Raw genomic sequence first — 17,564 nt, forward strand, 5'->3', positions numbered from 1 at the left:
GAGCATAGGTTGCTAAATACATGAATATAAGGAGGTAAGGCTTGTTGTCACTCACTATTTAAGTGAACATATAAGAGTTGAAAATACAAAAACTCCCTATAAGGATGATAAAATGTGGGAAGTATTGTCGTTGATTGTTGAAATTTTTTGTGGGATAGGTGACATCAGAATTCATTCCATCAAAAAAAGGGTTAAGATACTTTTTTTTATTGGAAAAGATGTGATTATGAGTTATTATGCTAGATTTAGATTGTGATCATCTTATCTTACAGATGCTTCATTATTTCCTTGATTCCATAAGTGAGTATCATGGCACAACTATCCAAGGTCACTTGGACGCCATTAGTATTTTAATTATTATTTCCCAGCCTATCATTTCTTTATTAATGGTTTTTCTAACATAACAACAATTCATATCTAAAACTTATTACGACTCGGTATGTAATGTTTCTAATCAATTTGAAGGGAATATGAAACTTCACTTGTGTGACAAGGAGCTACTGAAATAACAAGATAAGGTTGAGGAAATTTTTGAGGATGTAAATCTTGTGTCATCTATAGAATCCATCACATAGGGAGATGATGGGACTATCATGGCATGGAGTACCACTTCACTAGGGATTTGAAGTGTTAGTCACCAAGGACATACTTGGGATGAAATTTAAAAAGGACTTTCAACAATGAAGGAGAGAACCATGACATTAAAGAACACAATACTATAGCATGAAAGTGTGTTTAAACACTTAGGAGTTAGGAGCGCTAGAACAACTACGAATCTTGTCATATTCATGGATAGCTAGAGTTGCTAGTGAGATAGCAACAAAATCCCACCTTTGAGTTATGGAACAACACTCTTAAACAATACATAGACAAGGCTTGTAGAACCATACATCCACGTGAATGATTTTTCAACCCTCACACATATGAAGGAATGACACATAAGAGTGGGATGGATGGATACCATGAGGGAGGAGGGGCCTAATATTTTAGGTTGCTTCTTGTAGAAAATCTTGTAGATTTACAAGCTCATGCAATATACTAAAGCACTTGAAAATAATCTACTTCTACTCTCAACTAGTCGAAGACAATAGATTAATGAAAACAATATGAAAAATAAGAACATAAATGAATGGCACATAACACAAGATGTATCTAGGGAGAGACATTACTCAAAACCCCACTATCTGTTTTTCATATATCAGAAATATGAGTGAAGATACAAGCTTGTTCTCACTAGAATAACTGTGCACAAGTATGCTCAACTCTCTCAGCTCACAAGATAGCTCTTGGCCAACACTTAGCCAATTCTAAAGCTCTCCAAGACTCTAATGTTTTACATAATTGTGAGGATGAATAGACCATGTTTAAAGGGAATTCATGCTTCCAAAACTACGCAATCCAAAAATAGGATCAATCTCTGATGCTTGCATGATATTTACACTCCAAGAAATAATACAACTGATAGTAAATTGTCCCTACAGTCTAGTCTCAACTGGGTCTTTTTCAGAATTTACATGCATGAGTTTCTCATGAGTTAATCTTCAGTTAACTAGAGTAGCACTAGTGGATGCATTAGTGCACCAACTAACTGTTAACTCTCTATTAGTGCCAAAAACAATTTACAACTAATTTAACTTAACTTAGTAAACTGAGTGATCTAATTTACAACTCAATTTAAACTCATACTGAACCCCTAAAACTTAGGGAGAACATACACATGACTATAGAAAGACTTGCAACTCAAAGTTCCTAAGTTAATTAAGCTAATTGAACTTAACTAACTATTTACAAGTTGTTATGAAAATAGAATTCGATTTTAATTATCAGTTTAATTCAAGGGAAAATTAAAATGGGATTTCTTGTTGACATTTCTCAACACTCCCTCTCAAAAAGAAAGGGATTATAATCTACCTTGATCCTATCTCTGTGAAACTAGAATTTACATCTTGACAATGCCTTTTTCAAAATGTCAGCATCTTGCTCCTACATGGGAATGTACTCTAACAATGTAATCAGCCTCAATACATAATCTCTGAGATGATGATATCAAATATCAATATGCTTGGATCGATCATGAAAAACTCGATTTTTAAGAGAGTTTGATACAACTTTGATTATCGCAATAAATCATAGTTGGATCCATCTGCTAACCAAACAAACCAACTAGGATCTTACTCATCTAGTTGGCCTCACAAGCTGACCGACTCATAGCCATGTACTCTGCATCTACTGAACTAAGTGCACCAATTTGTGTCTCCTGTTGTACCAAGAAATTGTCACTAACCCAATACTGGTGATCCCTCGTGATGTGCTTTTCTGGTCGGATGGATTCCCTACCCAATCTGCATTTATGAAGCCTTGAATGCTCACTCCCTCTCTCCATTTGTGCCATAATCCATATTGATAAGTTCCCCTCAGGTATCTCAACACATGCTTTGTCGTCTTCCAATACAACTTGGTAGGCCTAACCATCGCTTAACTAAGCTGGTTAACTACATAGAGCATATCTAGTCATGTTTTCACCAAGTACATAATTGAACCCAAAAGTTGCCTATAAACAATAGCTTCCACTACTTCCACTGAAGTAACATCCTCCTTCCTCCATTTACCTATTAGAGGAGTCTCCATGGGTTTTTTGCTCTCCATGCACAATCTCCTAAGTATCTCGTTGACAGAATTGCCCTGAGACACAAACAACTCTCCATATCCCTACCATACCTACATGCTAAGAAATTAATGCATGAGCCCCATGTCCTTCATCTCAAAATCTCTTGCATGGTCATCCTTGCAAGACTTGATAAATTGATCATCACCTGTTAGTATGATGTCATCAACATAAAGTACAATGATCAACAATTTACCTTCCACCACTAAGTGGTACAAGTTTGCATTTGCTTCACTCTATGTGAAGCCTAACTCGGTGAAGTAGCTATCTATCCTAGTGTCAGAAGCATGGGGTTCTTGCTTTAGCCCATACAATTCTCTCTTGAGATGACATACATGCAACTCATGGCCGAAGGTCTCAAAATATTTAGGTTGCTCTATGTATACCTCTTCCCCAATCATGTCATTAAGGAAGGTTGTCTTCACATCCATCTAATGTATCTTCCAAAATAGTTGTGCTGATAGTGCCAATATAGATATGATTGATGAGTACCTTGCAACAGGAGCAAAGATCTCATTATAGTCAATCACCTCTACCTGTGAAAAGACACGGGCCACAATTCTAGCCTTATGCTTCTCCACACTACCATTTGCAGCTTGCTTTACCTTGTAAAGCCAATGGGAGCTCACCACTGACTTATCCTCTAGTCTTGGGGTCACATCACAAACACTGTTACGAAGTATGGAGTCATACTCCTCCAACATGGGATCAACCCAAACCAGCTGCTACACTGCTTTCTGAAAGGAAGATAGCTCTGTCACAACGCATTCACCCATAAGATCCATATATCCATTGTAACAATCAGGTGACCTCCTCTGCTTGTGCTGAGAAGTGGGCGCTCCTACATTCTCCCATGCATCATCCAACAATCTGTCAACCTCTCTGGTGTGATTTCTTCCCTCTCTGAAAGACTCTCCCTGAGTGGATGTCTCCACCTCCAAATCCTCCGCCTGTGGCTTGTCCACATCAATATGAGGCTTCTCAACCTTAGGAGCTAAAATCTCTTCATATGCATGTAGCTCAAGATCCCTCTTAGCGAAAACTCTCATGGCCTTCTCCTCATTGAATCTAACATCCCTGTGAACCACTGTCATCCTGTTGGTCGGCAAGTACACCTGATAGTTGTGATGTGTATCAGTGTACCCCACAAATATCCCAAACTCTACTATCAGTTGAAGCTTCTTCCATGCATCTTCAGTCACATGGAAATATACCGATGACCCAAAAATCTAGAAGTGACCAACGTTTGGCATCTTACAGGAATAAGCCTCCTATGGTGTCTTCATCTCAAGTATCTGATATGGGCTACAGTTTTGAACATAAACCACTGTGTTGCATGCCTCATCCCGCAAGTGTAGTGGTAGTCCTTGATCATGCTACATCGCCCTTGCTGCCCCTACTATGTTTCTATTCTTCCTCTCGATCACCACATTCTGCTCAGGGTTATGGGGTGTCGCCAACTCCCGTTTAATCCCTTCAACTTCCTAGAAGTTCTTAAACTTGATTGAGACATACTCACCACTATTATCATTCTATATAGATTTAACCTTGTTTCCCGACTCTTTCTGCACCAATGCTTTAAACTCACAAAACTTTTTGAAAGTTTGATTTTTTTCTGCACGAAAAATATCACACATTTACAAGAATATTCATAAAAAAATATAAAATAATACATGTGTTTCATTTTGGATGCTATCGACAATGGTCCAAACACATTTGAATGGAATCACTCTAAAATAGCCTCTGCTCTAATTTCTCTTTTATGAAAGGAAGACTTGGTGTTGTTTCCCAAAGTGCACCCCTTGCATGTATCAACTTGCTCAAGCATACCTTTCGGAAGACTGGTAGAGATCTGTTGTAATATCTTTAAAATGCAAGTGGCACAATTGCCTATGTCACAAATCATGAACATCTCAACTCTGCACCCTTTGTACTTTTTTAGTCAAAGCAGCACACTCCTCTACCTTCAACTTATAGATATTCTTCACATGAATCCCTATTTTCTTTACTTGACCCGTGGCTATGTCGAAGAAATGCCTTTCCTTTCAAGAAGATCACATCATAGCCTCCATTCTCAAGCATGGAAATGGCTACCAAGTTCTTCTTTAGCCCAGGCACATACATAACATTCTTCAAGGTGACTGGAACCCATGCTAAAAAGTAATTGTGCCCAATCCAATAACACTATACTTCTTGTCGCCACCCATCTGGATATGCATCTAGAGATCTTGCTCCTCTACGTCATTGAATAACTCTTTGTCACGAGTCACGTGGAATGAAGCTCCACTGTCTAAGTACCATACACTTCCCATCATTGATGACACCATGCATGCAATGAGGGAAAAGTCAAATTCAAATTGAGAGGCCAAAGCCTCACCTGCCGCTCCTTTTGATGACTTCTTCTTGGACTTCTTGAGTGGACAATTTGTAGCAAAATGGCCCGACTCATGACAATGAAAGATTGTAACTTTCGTCATGTCTTTCTTGTTACCTCTATGATAAAAATATAATTTGGAATGAGAAGCTTCCCCTTCCCCTTCTTCACCTTAATTGTTAAGGCACAACTGTCTTCATCATCAGTCTTTGATGAAGATTCATCCCTGGTGTTCCTCCTAATCTCCTCCTGCATTAAATCCGACCATCGCCGTTCCCAATCTGGCAGCTTCTCCCGACCATTGATAGAGTTATGATAACTATGCCAACTCTTTTGGAGTCTTAAAAGAGAAAGACTCACCATATCATCCTTGTCAACTATTATTCCAACACTTCCAAGTTCATCACAACACTCAGTGAACTTGGTCAAGTATTTCGGAATCGTCTCGCCTTTCTCCATTTGATTTTTCAAATTTTGTCCTTTAGTGCCAATTTCCTCTGGTCACGACTATTCTGATACAAGTCCATCAATGTTTTCCACATAACATATAGAGTTTCCTTGCCATGGAGGCTTGAGACAATGTGGTCTCAAACTCCCTCAAGGATTATCCCCCTCGCCTTTGTCACATAGTTCTTCCATTAGGCAAAATTTTGAGAATCTCATGTTGTTGGCTTAGGAATTTCTTGATTAGCGAAGCCACTATCCTCTAGCACAACCTCCCTTCTGTCCCTCCAGGCTATAAAATTCAAGCTTCCTTCCAAGGCATACTCGAGATGCAAACCATAGAACACCATTTGCCAATCCTGAAGTAGGTATTGTAAATGTGAATTTCACCTGTAACCTAAAACTCAAAATTTTGAAATCTCCTCTAGTATACTATTCTCAGCGTGAATACCATGTTTAAAATCATGTAGATTCACAAGCTCATACAATTTACGAAAGCACAAGACAAGAATCTACTTCTACTTTCAACTAGCAGAAGCCAATACATCAATGAAAACAATATGAACGAGAAGAATATAAATCAATGGTACATAACAAAAGATGTATCTGGGGAAATCCACTTCTAAAATCCCCACTATATCACTAGAACAATTTCACACAAGTATGCTTAACTCTCTTAGCTCACAAGTTAGCTCTTGGCCGACACTTAGCCAATTTTGTAGCTCTCCAAGCCTCTAATCTCTTGCATAATTCCTAGGATGAATAGCCCATATTTAAATGGAATTCATGCTTAAAAAAATGTGCAATCCAAACGTACAATGAATCTTTGATGCATGCATGATATTTACTCTCCAGTAAATAATACAACTTATAGTACACTGTTCATGCACTCTAGTCCCAACTGGGTCTTTCTTAGAATTGACATGCATGAGTTTCTCATGAGGGAATATTCAGCTAACCAGAGTAGCACTACTGTATCAATTAGTGCACCAACTAACTGTTAACTCTGTATCATTTCCAAAAACAATTTAGAGCTAATTTAACTTAATTTAACTTAGTAAACTAAGTGATATAATTTCCAACTCAATTTAAACTCATACTTGACCCCTAAAACTTAGGGAGAACATATAAATGACTACACAAATGCTTCGAACTCAAAATTCCTAAGCTAATTAATTTAATTAAACTTAATTATTTGTTTACAAGTTGTTATGAGAATAGAATTCGATTTTAATTCTTAGCTTAATTCAAGGACAAATTAAACTTGAATTTCTTGTTTCCATTTCTCAACATTTTTATAGGATGGTGAGTATATTGGGATACCAAATCAAGAGGCAAAGCTTTCTCATACTAGTATCCCAATTATAATGAGAGTAGAACATACATTATATAGAAGGTCATGTACTTCGTAGGTGTTATGGTTATTGTTTACATATCCTATTTAATGAATCCATATTAGTGAGATGGAGAGAAATTATGAGTGAGTGATTTGTGGGAAGATATTTCTAGCGAGGGTTATAACACAGCAGGGACCGTAGGATATTTTTGATGATAGATTCCTAATTTAGCAATGTGATTGAAGTGGGTCATTTCATCATATAGTAGAGCCTAGCAAAATGGTGGAGCATAAAGTGGAGATTATGGAGGAGTAAGATAGAATTATGGCCAAGATTCTTTCCGACGAATTAGTCGCATACACTCTTAAATGAATTATTGTTGATTTTATATCCCACTTGTTGGTGGAATAGTCAAGGAATAGGTTTTCCTCTAAGTATAATAGGTTAGAGAATCTATGTGTGGCTAATGAATGTTGTAGTGGAAAGGAAGGTCTACTGAAAATATAGGGCGATTGCAGTTATGGAGTGTTTGACTAATTTTATGAGCTTGCACATCCTTTTATAGTTCCAACAAAATAGAAGGAAGCATGAGTGGCGTGTTTTTGTTTTCAGGGAATAATTCAAACACATTAAGTTTCCTTGGCACAATATTAGTGATAGGGACAATAAGAGTCTCATTGATCCGTGGAAATAGCTATTCAAGATAGATGAAATTAAATAGCTTTGGGCATGGTATGATGATACTTTTTCATTTGGAAATGTGGTATCAAGGTTATGTCCCATGGTTGATTAGCTCATATATGCTATAAGTTTAGCACACATGAGGATAAGAATGTTTAGGATCTATGGATTTTCATGTTAGATGGATCTCTTCATCAGAGGTCAAAGTTGGTAGAATTTATTGGGATCTATAGTATCCTATTGTTGCAGTAAGATTCAAGTAATGCCTTCCTCATATTTACTTGGAATCCATGAATTGGACTTGGCATACAGGTTCTAAACCATATTTTGTAAGGATTCTCTAGGCTTGCCTAGGATATAGGAATATAGGTTAGCATTACTTGGGGTTAAGAAATTCCAGAAAGGGAGGACTATAATGCCTCTTTTCAAGGAGGGGAGTTAATGAATGGTGGTAGGGTCATATTTTTCAGGGACAAGCAAAGGGACTCCAATAATTTAATTATTTTATGTAATTTATAAAGTGATATTAAGTAATTAGATTAAATGGAGACTTTAATTAATTAAGGAGTAAAACCTTATAAATTTTATTTAATAAAAGGGAGACAATGTCGTGGCGATCTCAAGGAGGGATGTGTGGCTGTGACTGTTTAATTCTTCGGTTCCAAATTAAGTTTGGTGGCAGGGTTTTGGTGTGTGTCTTTATTGCGGTTTAATGTTTGCTACCCGCCCTATATACTAAACTCAAGCTCGTGACTAATGGTTATCACTTTCACCGAGGGTGCTTGGATGTCATTTCTCCTTTATGATGGTTTTGCTTTGCAGGTGCTCTACACTTTCACCTGGTATTTGCGATGGATGGTAAGTGTTGTGCCCTATTTGCTCTGTATGGCAGTTTACTGTGCTTTGTTAGTTCTCTGTGGTTTATTTGTGTTGTGCCTCTGCTTGTTCTCTATGGTCTATTGTTGTTGTGCCCTTGCTCGTTCTCTGTGGCAACTCACTGCTCTGATGTTTGGAGGCTTTCAGGTCTTCTTTCTCTCGCAAGCCTATTTATCTCCATTATTTGTTTTGAACTCGTCTCTGCTCTATTTGTGGTATTTTTTTATTGATGTTCGGTCTGGTTATGTTTTGGCTCTACAACTCTCAGGTACCTACTTGGCGACCGCATAGGACGAATCGACGCCCTCAGTCTCACGTAAGCTACTCCTTCTGATTTCAATTTCATTCCATGTTTTTAAAGGTCCTAATGTTCTAGCTCCTTGGTGAGCAGGTAGAAGGTGTCCATGGCTCATCCACTAGAGGAAACCCTCTGTTGTGGGCCTTGGCTCTCGCCCTCCGTCGTGAGATCGGTCCTTCTCTAGGTAAAGTCCTTGTTCCCTTTCACTGGCTATTCAATGTTGTCTTTTTTACTTTCGTGGCTCCAACTGACTGCTGCCCTACTCTGTCGCGGTGTGCAGGCTCTTCTAAGGAAGCGTTTCTCCACAGCTTCATCCTGGGGACTATTCACAGGCTTAGGGAAACCCAGGTAGGGTCTTTCCATGGTTGTAGTGGTTTCCTTCTTTCTTAGTTGTGTGTCAAGTTTGCAATTGTTTTGTCGCTTGCCTTTGTCTGTAATTTGGCTAAACCCTTGAAGTTTTGGGTCCTTTGTGTCTGTATGTGATCTCTGAGGTGTTCATGCCCTCACTATTAGATTTAGGCCTTGCCTGCAGATTGTAATTTCTTTTGGTTTCATGGGTGTGGAACCCTCCATGATTTCCAAATTACAAATTTTTTACAGTGAATTTTTATTAAACGAAAAATGAAATTGCCTTGTAATGGAAATGATTTTTATTTAAATGCAGAATGCAATAGTACCTGGTGATTGTTTTGTTGAGAAAAGAAATTGCGGCTGTTTGGTTCCTGGTCTCATAATGCTGCTTGTTACAGAATGCTTGCTGATGCTTGTTCGAGTCTTTTGAGAAAAAAAATGGTTTCGCTATCTCTCTTTCATTTTGATGCCTGAAACATCTATGCACATAGAAAGTAACGAAATTTAATCTACTTTACTAGATCACAGATTTTGAATTGTTAACTATCATAGAAATTCAAATAATTTTGGGTTACAACTTCTGGGCTCTCTCTGCTTTCTGGATGGCAGCCCTTCCATCCTCTCTGATTTTTCATTTTCAATACAATATTAGCAGTTCCTTTACAGTTTGAGGAACTGTTCCTCAATTATTTTTCAGTTGCTAAATAATTTCTTTAACCAAGTTCCTAACTAATCGTATTTTGTCTATTCAAAAACTAACAACAGCTGAGTCAGCCTTAATTTTAAATGACACAAAATGAAACTAAATGAAACAGAAACTTGAAGTGTTTTCCTCCCTATCTGTCAAAATAATGAAAATAAAAAAACATCTCCCAGTTGTTGCCTCTTCACTCGGATGCTCCTGCATCACAATGTCACTTATGGTATTATGATTACTCATGACAATAAAAGGAATCTTGGATCTCCCTCTTGGATATTTTGATTTACATATTGATTTTATTAATTGAACTCAGAGCTCATGGAGCTTGAAGGTTGGGTGAAAATGGTTGGGTACAAAACCATGTGGAGGGTAGCTTTGGTGGTGTGAGATCCACCTTGGCTAGTTTGGCTAAATTAGTTTCAATGTCACAATAATACATTGTAGCAAGCCACTAGAGGGATTACTTCACATCTCTCAATTGTGCTTATGCTAAAGGTAAAAATGAGGGATCATTCAGATTCCTCACTAGAGCTCATTTGAAGAATTTTTTCCTCCATGATAATGGGAGATGGATTGAGAATTAATCATCATTATAGAAACTAATATTTGATAGTGGTAGAATTATTAATTGAGGAGACCAACTTGCCACTACACCAAGTTGTTTGAGGAGAGGTAGAGTATTGCTGAATTTATTTGTTGAGATGTTGACTTTTTTTTTTTTTCCGAAGAAAAAATCGTAACTTTTTATTAAAAAAGATAATGAAAAGTTACATCTGCTGAAAACAAAGAAGCATGCTGTGACCTGCCACAAGGGCTCAGGTGCTTACGCATCCCACGCAGCGTTAGAAGACTAACGCGCAAAAATATAAAAAGAAAAAGAGAAGAAGGAAGAGATGATGAGAAGAGGCAAAAAGGCTGAAAATTTCGCCATTTCAAGTTTTTCACCCCTTTTTCTTTTCAACCTTACGCCACTCTCCTTGGGTGGCCTCAATCGAAACAATGACTAGCTGTGTTTCTGCATTCTGTGAGCCATTTTCTTTATCTGAATCTGAAGTATCTGAGAGATGATGTCGCTTGATACCCCCTATACTGTGGTCTGTGTTTGTCATCTCTGCCTTGTTTTCTGATGTGGTTCCTTTCTGGTTCTCCATTTCTTGAGTTGCCTCGGTCTTCTCTGCAGGGAACTCTTCCTCCCCTGCTTCCGATTCTTCGTCCTCTGAAGCTGGGGGTGAGAATTGCCATCCTTTCCTCTGCTTCCCTTTCGGCTTCTTTTTGCTTTTGGCTTCTCGGCATGCACTCTGTAAGTGTCCTATCTGCCTGCAGAGTCTACATCTGAAGGCGGTATTTTCATAATCTAGCACTTGCAACCAATCTTGTTGTTTGTAGATCAACCTTATATTGTCCGGCAACCCTTTACTTAAATCTACTTCCACACAGATACGTGTGAAGGTGTAGATTCTTTCGCCAATCCTTTCTAGATCTGTTTTGATATATTTCCCTATGCTGTTCCCGATCCTTCCAGGACTCGTTCATTCCAAAAATGCATAGGTAGATTGTATAGTCTAACCCAGACCGGCATTTTGGTTACAGTCATTTTGTTTGGGTCAAAATCTGGAAACCATGGGGTCATAAACATCCCCGTTGTTCCTCAAAACCATGGTCCTGTGTTGATGACTGTATCTCTGACTTCCTTGGATGTAAATTTAACTATGAAAAACCCCTTTGAGCAGAGGTGAATATCACATTCCATAGTCCAGCTAGTGAAGATCCAATGGAATAGATCCAGGGGTTTTGGCCAAAAGCTATTGAAACGGCAAATGAGGGCTTGTGTTTCATAGGACTTTACAAAATCGTCCAAACCAGAAGAATCTAGGTTTAGAGCTGGGGTTTGCTCTGCCTGATCTACTATGTATGGCCTGGGAATATGGCCACCTTGATCTGGAGAGGACCCTGAATCTCTGCTGCCCTGTAAAATATTTTTGTAGGATAACCCTCCCTTGGGTTGATGCTGGGGAGCGGGTTTTTTCCCCTTTTCTCCGCGTTGCTGTCCCGTAGGCGGAGCCCCTCCTCTCAATCTGAGATTTAGAGCAATGATTGACCCTGGCCCAATCTCATAGCTTTCCATCGATCTACAGTCCTGTAGGGACCGCCTTCCACTAACCAGATGTTGGATCTGGACTGGATATCCCATTTCTGCCCATATTTGTTGTTTCAGTTGCAGGGAAGTGCTTCCTGCATGGACCCATACTAACCGAGTTTTCCCTTGTGGAGGATTAATCAAAATCTGAAAATACTTGTTCGTTACCTGCTCTGGCTGAAGGCCATACTCCAGATCTGGCCCTAACCTATTGGAGATATCACTCACTTGCATGGCAAAATCTTCGGACCCTCTGTTGTAAGGCTGCGTCGATGAGGTAAGGGCCCGGATCTGCGCAGCAGAGAACATTGGAGTCTCCGAACACCGCGACCCCAGGACCCTTCTTCCACCCCATATCTGATCTGAAGTGTTTCCATTTAAGATCCGCCCTAGAATGGCATATCGCGTCCCCGGGATGCCACGATGGGGCTTGTAATCTGGCAGAAACATCATTCCTCCATGGCCGCAAGCAGATTTGCCATATTTGTGCCTAAACTTCTCATACGATGGCGTAATGAAGCGAAACAAGGTGCAGGCCATTTGCTTTTGGGCGTAAAACTCTGGCCATGTGATTTTTGGTGCCGCCGTGACAAAAAGCCTCTGCACCCTGACGGAGGAGAAACTCAGTTTGCTTTGATTCGATTCGTTGAGATCTTTTTCATCGACAGGTTCAGTCTAGCACCCAAAGGGGGTGGCGTGCTCATAGAAACCATCGACCAGGCGTCTAGCCGAACCACCATCGAGCAGATCCTTTGGGTCCGCGGCGGCGCTGAGAAAAAATTCTGAAACCCTAAGACTAGAAAACGCTTCCATCGCTCCCAATCATGTTCTCTTTTGACTAGCTATGTTTTCTGCTCTTTCCTTGTTGAGATGTTGACTTATTATAATAGCTAAATTTATTTGGGGAGAGGTTGAGCTATTGCAACAACTGGGTATGTTTTTGGAGAGGTTGTGTTATTGCAGTAGTTGATTAAATGTTTGAATATTGAATTGATTCTAAGAAAAACTAGTGGTTTCATTCCTTTAACAACTCCCCAATTCAATAAAATAAATTTCATGTGATTTTCAAGAATTAGTATAATAAATTTGTTATATTTTTATTGTGAAATTTTTAATAAAAAAATTGTGATTACTAGTCCAATTTTTATTTGAATTTATTACATTTTTGAGAAAAAATATAAATTAAATTAAAAGGGATATTATATTTATAAAATCCACCCGTAGTGTAAAAATTACATTCTCTATTATTGATAAAACCCCAATTCTAAAGACCATTATCTAAAATATTTTATGTTAGATGGAATTAGACAAGAGGGGTGGAATAGCTATAATTTAATGTAATGATTTTAATGCAATTGATGATTCATTTTACCCAATTTTAGCTAGAACTATATGGTGAGTTGTAACTCCTTCGTGATGTCATTCAAAGATGCATAGAGAACTTGGTTTACGGGTACAAAACCCAAACAGAGAAAAATAATTGACTTTTATGTGTATGGGGAAGTCCCACGTGAACGCACTACCACAATTTCCCGAACAAGTATTTTAGAAAAAACTCCCCTAATGCATTGTCTCTTACTCCTAAAAACTTAGTTCCATATATACTCAAATTAGTCATTTTTGTGATAATGGAAATATAAGAGACTGATTCCTCTAGTTATGCTTATAATGAGTCCAATGTAATTCAAAGTCCATTCATCTAAGTTATGTATGGAGAGTTGTAATTCACCGCCTAAAGCCATTCATGAACACATTGAGATTTTGGTACAAGGCATAGAATTAAAAAACAAGGAGCATATCGAGTCCCATAAATTTTAACAAGTGTATTTGGTGAAGTCTCATGTGAGAATGCTACTCACAATCACCCAACCTAGTATTTTGCATATCCAACCTTAGTGCAAAAATTGCATCTTATTATTAAGCAAGACCTTACTAAAAGAGATTATTGAATAAAGCATTTTTTTGACAACAAAATCACAATATAGAGATTCCCATAACTATAATATAATGTCATCATTATGGAACTAAGTTTTGATTAGAGTTTTATGGTGAGTTGCAACTTGCTTCCTAAATCTATTTAAAGATAGACTCATAATCCAATTCAAATGGCATAAAATCCAAACCAAATAGCATAATTGATTTCTATAAACTTTTACAAATATGTTTAGAAAAGACCTACCTAAGCACAATAGCATAATTGAGTTCTATAAACTTCTACAAATGTGTTTAGAAAAGCCCTATGTAAGCACACTGTGGGTATTTGCCCATACTAATGTTTTGCAAAATCCACCTATAATGCAAAATGTGCATTATCTCTTACTAAACAAAACCCTAATTTGAAATATCTTTAAGTAAAACATTTTTATACCAGGTTATATTTATATTGTTTTTGGTTTTAGTAAAAATTGCTTGACTTTTAATTAGTTTTGAAGTTTCTAAATAAATTTTATAAAGTTCATTAAAGTTTTCAAAAAATTAAATATTAAACTAGATATTTTGAAAATCAAAAATAATTTTTTTATTTTTAAATTACAATATTCATTTACATTAATTTATTTACATAAACTATTTAGATTTTTTTTTAATATAATTCATTTATAATTTATTTATTTAGACAATTTTTAATTTATTTATTTTTTATGTTTTTTATATGAAAAATATTGATGTTGTATTTCAAAATTTATATCTTTATCATTTTTAAGGCATTTTTTTACATAATAATAATAATATTTAATTTTTAAGAGATATAATTTATTTTTTCTTTTCGTAAGCTTAGTAAGACTCTAGGATTTTCAAGTTTTACATGTCCTTTATTAAGTGACTGAGGAGGGTAACATAAGATTAGAACCCAAAAGACTTCATTCTCACAGTGATATTATATGTAAAACTATCTTAAATTAGAATTTATGATTACTGTATATCATATTTTATATATACATAATTTTGGAGATTTTTAACTTTATAAATATTTAAATTAATCTAAAATAAAATAATTATAAATTATTTTTTCCATTAAAAAAATTATGTATTAAACAACAAAATCGCATATTACAATCGCAATATAAAAATTTTGTCAAATATAATGTGCTGTCACCAATATAATATAATTGATGATTTACCAATCTGAGTGGTTACCATAAGTCTAAGCACACTGATTTTGAGTTTATTGGCATAAAAAGGTAAATTTATGGAAAGCTATTTTCCCTCTTGGCCTTCGTTGACGCGAGATCTCTTGATATCCCACGACTCCTGGGTGGTTAAATAAACTCCCAGTAGAAATAGTCTCATAGTTTGAGAAGAAAATGGCTTCCATCACCATCATGGAGCACAATTTTTTTTCTTGGGAACCTGGTCTGCTGGGCGGAATAAGGATCTGGTCCAAGCACAATTTTTTTCCTTGGGAACCTGGTCTGCTGGGCGGAATAAGGATCTGGTCCAACTAACGATGCGACGAAAAGTTCCCATCATTCCAAAAAGGTTTGCGCTGTTGTGTAAAGGGTCAAAAAGACTAGCGAGCAAACCAGCCCCCGGAAATCATTTATGGCCGCGCCCTTAGTTTTGTGTCTAAAGAAAATGGAAAACTTTACGCAAAAATAACGGTCATTTTAATCGAGTCGTTGGTGGATGGCATCGCTTTTTCTGGGAAAGTACGCAAGCCCCCAGTTTCCCCGCCTATCTAAGGTCACTGATGGCTTCTCCACTATCTTCATCTTTCAATCTCCTGATATAATCGCCATTGAAGCTTATTTCCAGCATTGGATCTGAAGGCGCCTACATATGTATAAGGTCAGCAAAAATTAATTATACGCCTCGCCCTTGCCTGGGAGTTTAGTTTATTATTTGATTTTCATAGTAGTGGCATCTCATAAATGTATATTAATTTTATGATGCAGATGCGAGAGGGCAATTCGAGAACAAAAGTGGCGACCCCCTGTGCGGCTTGCAGGACGCTGAGAAGGCGGTGTGCAGACAAATGTGTGCTGGCTCCTTACTTCCCACCAAATGATCCTCAAAAGTTTGCAACTGTGCACAGAATATTTGGAGCGAGCAACATTATCAGGATTCTTCAGGTTTTATGATTTTCTGCAACCTTAATCATGATAATGATGTCGAGCCGGTAACCTAATTGATGATAATGAAGATTACTGATGCACAGATATCTATTTTTTATTTAAATTAAAAGGAATTAATTGAGTATTTTTGGATTTAGAGTGGAAACGAATTCAACAGTGTTATGTTATTTTTGATATATTATTATTATTATTATTTAATTTTAAGTTCACAGCCGAGCCAAACACCAAATTGGTGTATGAGATTTTTTTGTTTATGGGACAAAAAATTTATTTCTGCTCATCAATTTCACTACTAAATCTACAAAGAGATCCCCGCATCAATTTGACTACTAAATCTACAAATACATACTTATAGTGATAGCTACTAAAATGGATCTGGGTGTTTTTTAGATTATGAATTCACCAAATTTAAAAAAAATAAAAATTCTAAAAAACATATATACTCTACCCCTCTAATTTTAAACATATAAACCTTTTAGAAAACTCATAAATTTTTCCAACCCAAAACTTGACATCGTTGCTCATATCAGTATCTCTATGTCTATTTCAGGAAATTGAAGGGAAGCATAGAGAGGACGTAGTGAGTAGCCTGGTGTATGAAGCGGGGGCAAGGCTGCGGGATCCCGTCTATGGTTCTGCAGGCGTTGTTTGGCAGCTGCAGCAGCAGGTGCGAAATTTGCAAGCCCAGTTGGCCACTGCTCAGGCACAGATCCTCAATTTGAATTTCGAGCGGGCCAATCTCATTGCGTTTCTCACGGCCAATAATTCCAGTTTTGGCAAAGGAGGAGGACCAACTGATTATGATTATGATTATGACGAGCCCTTTGGTTCGTCCTCTATGAACAGTGTAGCATCCCAAGTAACTGATGGAGAGAGGGATGTTAATTTCTTGTTGCAGGAAATGTCTACATGGAAATGTTATGCGAAGTAATATTTCCATACTTGATGGGGGCTACCACGAGGGCTGCCAAACTCCATGGCTGTCTGCGGCGTCATGGCCCAGGCAGAACTATCTAGTGAACCATGGCCGGCGGCCGCTACACTGGAAAGTATTTAGTCGTTGTAGGGCAAATCATATGTCAATAGTGGAGTTAGATGCAGGTGAGTTTTATGTACGGTTTGGAAATTCTGATTGAAATGCTGAAATCATGCGTGAAATGTAAACTAAAATTATACGACTCTATGGTTAATTGAAAAATGGTGCAGATTTTGATTTTCCTGGTGGCGGGGTAGAAAATGTTTCGTGTTATCCTTTTCAACCTTTCTCTTTTCTCACTTTCGCGTGTGTAATCGTATGTCGGTGCCATATTTGGTAGAGGATGGACTTTAGGATACACAGATGTAGACGTTGCAGTTGAAATTCTTTACAAATAATATTATCAAGATATTACCTGGAATTTATTATTGTAATCTTAAGTTAATTTCATAATATTATTTCGTGTTACCATTTCAACCCTTCTCTTCTCTCCTTCACTTTCACGTGTGTAATGGTATGTCAGTGCCATATTTGGTAGAGGTTGGACTTAAGAATACATGGATGTTGCAGTTGAAATTCTTTACAAATAATATTGTCAAGATATTATGTGGAATTTATTATTGTAATCTTAAGTTAATTTCATGTTATTTAA

The 17,564-nt window shown here is 37.3% G+C and overlaps 1 protein-coding gene across 1 annotated transcript; it reads left to right on the top strand.

Annotated features, from left to right (window-relative positions):
• The first annotated feature begins 15,433 nt into the window (after nucleotides 1–15,433).
• Nucleotides 15,434–17,309, top strand: LOC149192564 (LOB domain-containing protein 23-like). Its single transcript, XM_089406408.1, has 3 exons — nucleotides 15,434–15,649; nucleotides 15,757–15,933; nucleotides 16,487–17,309. The coding sequence occupies exons 1-3, from the start codon at nucleotides 15,641–15,643 to the stop codon at nucleotides 16,865–16,867; spliced, it is 567 nt and encodes a 188-aa protein (XP_089262534.1). The 5' UTR covers nucleotides 15,434–15,640; the 3' UTR covers nucleotides 16,868–17,309.
• The last annotated feature ends 255 nt before the right edge of the window (nucleotides 17,310–17,564 follow it).

The sequence above is a fragment of the Pinus tabuliformis genome, chromosome 2_2 (genome assembly GCF_031772625.1).
Source record: "Pinus tabuliformis cultivar Carrire ecotype Pingquan chromosome 2_2, CPIR1, whole genome shotgun sequence".
Taxonomy (NCBI): domain Eukaryota; kingdom Viridiplantae; phylum Streptophyta; class Pinopsida; order Pinales; family Pinaceae; genus Pinus; species Pinus tabuliformis.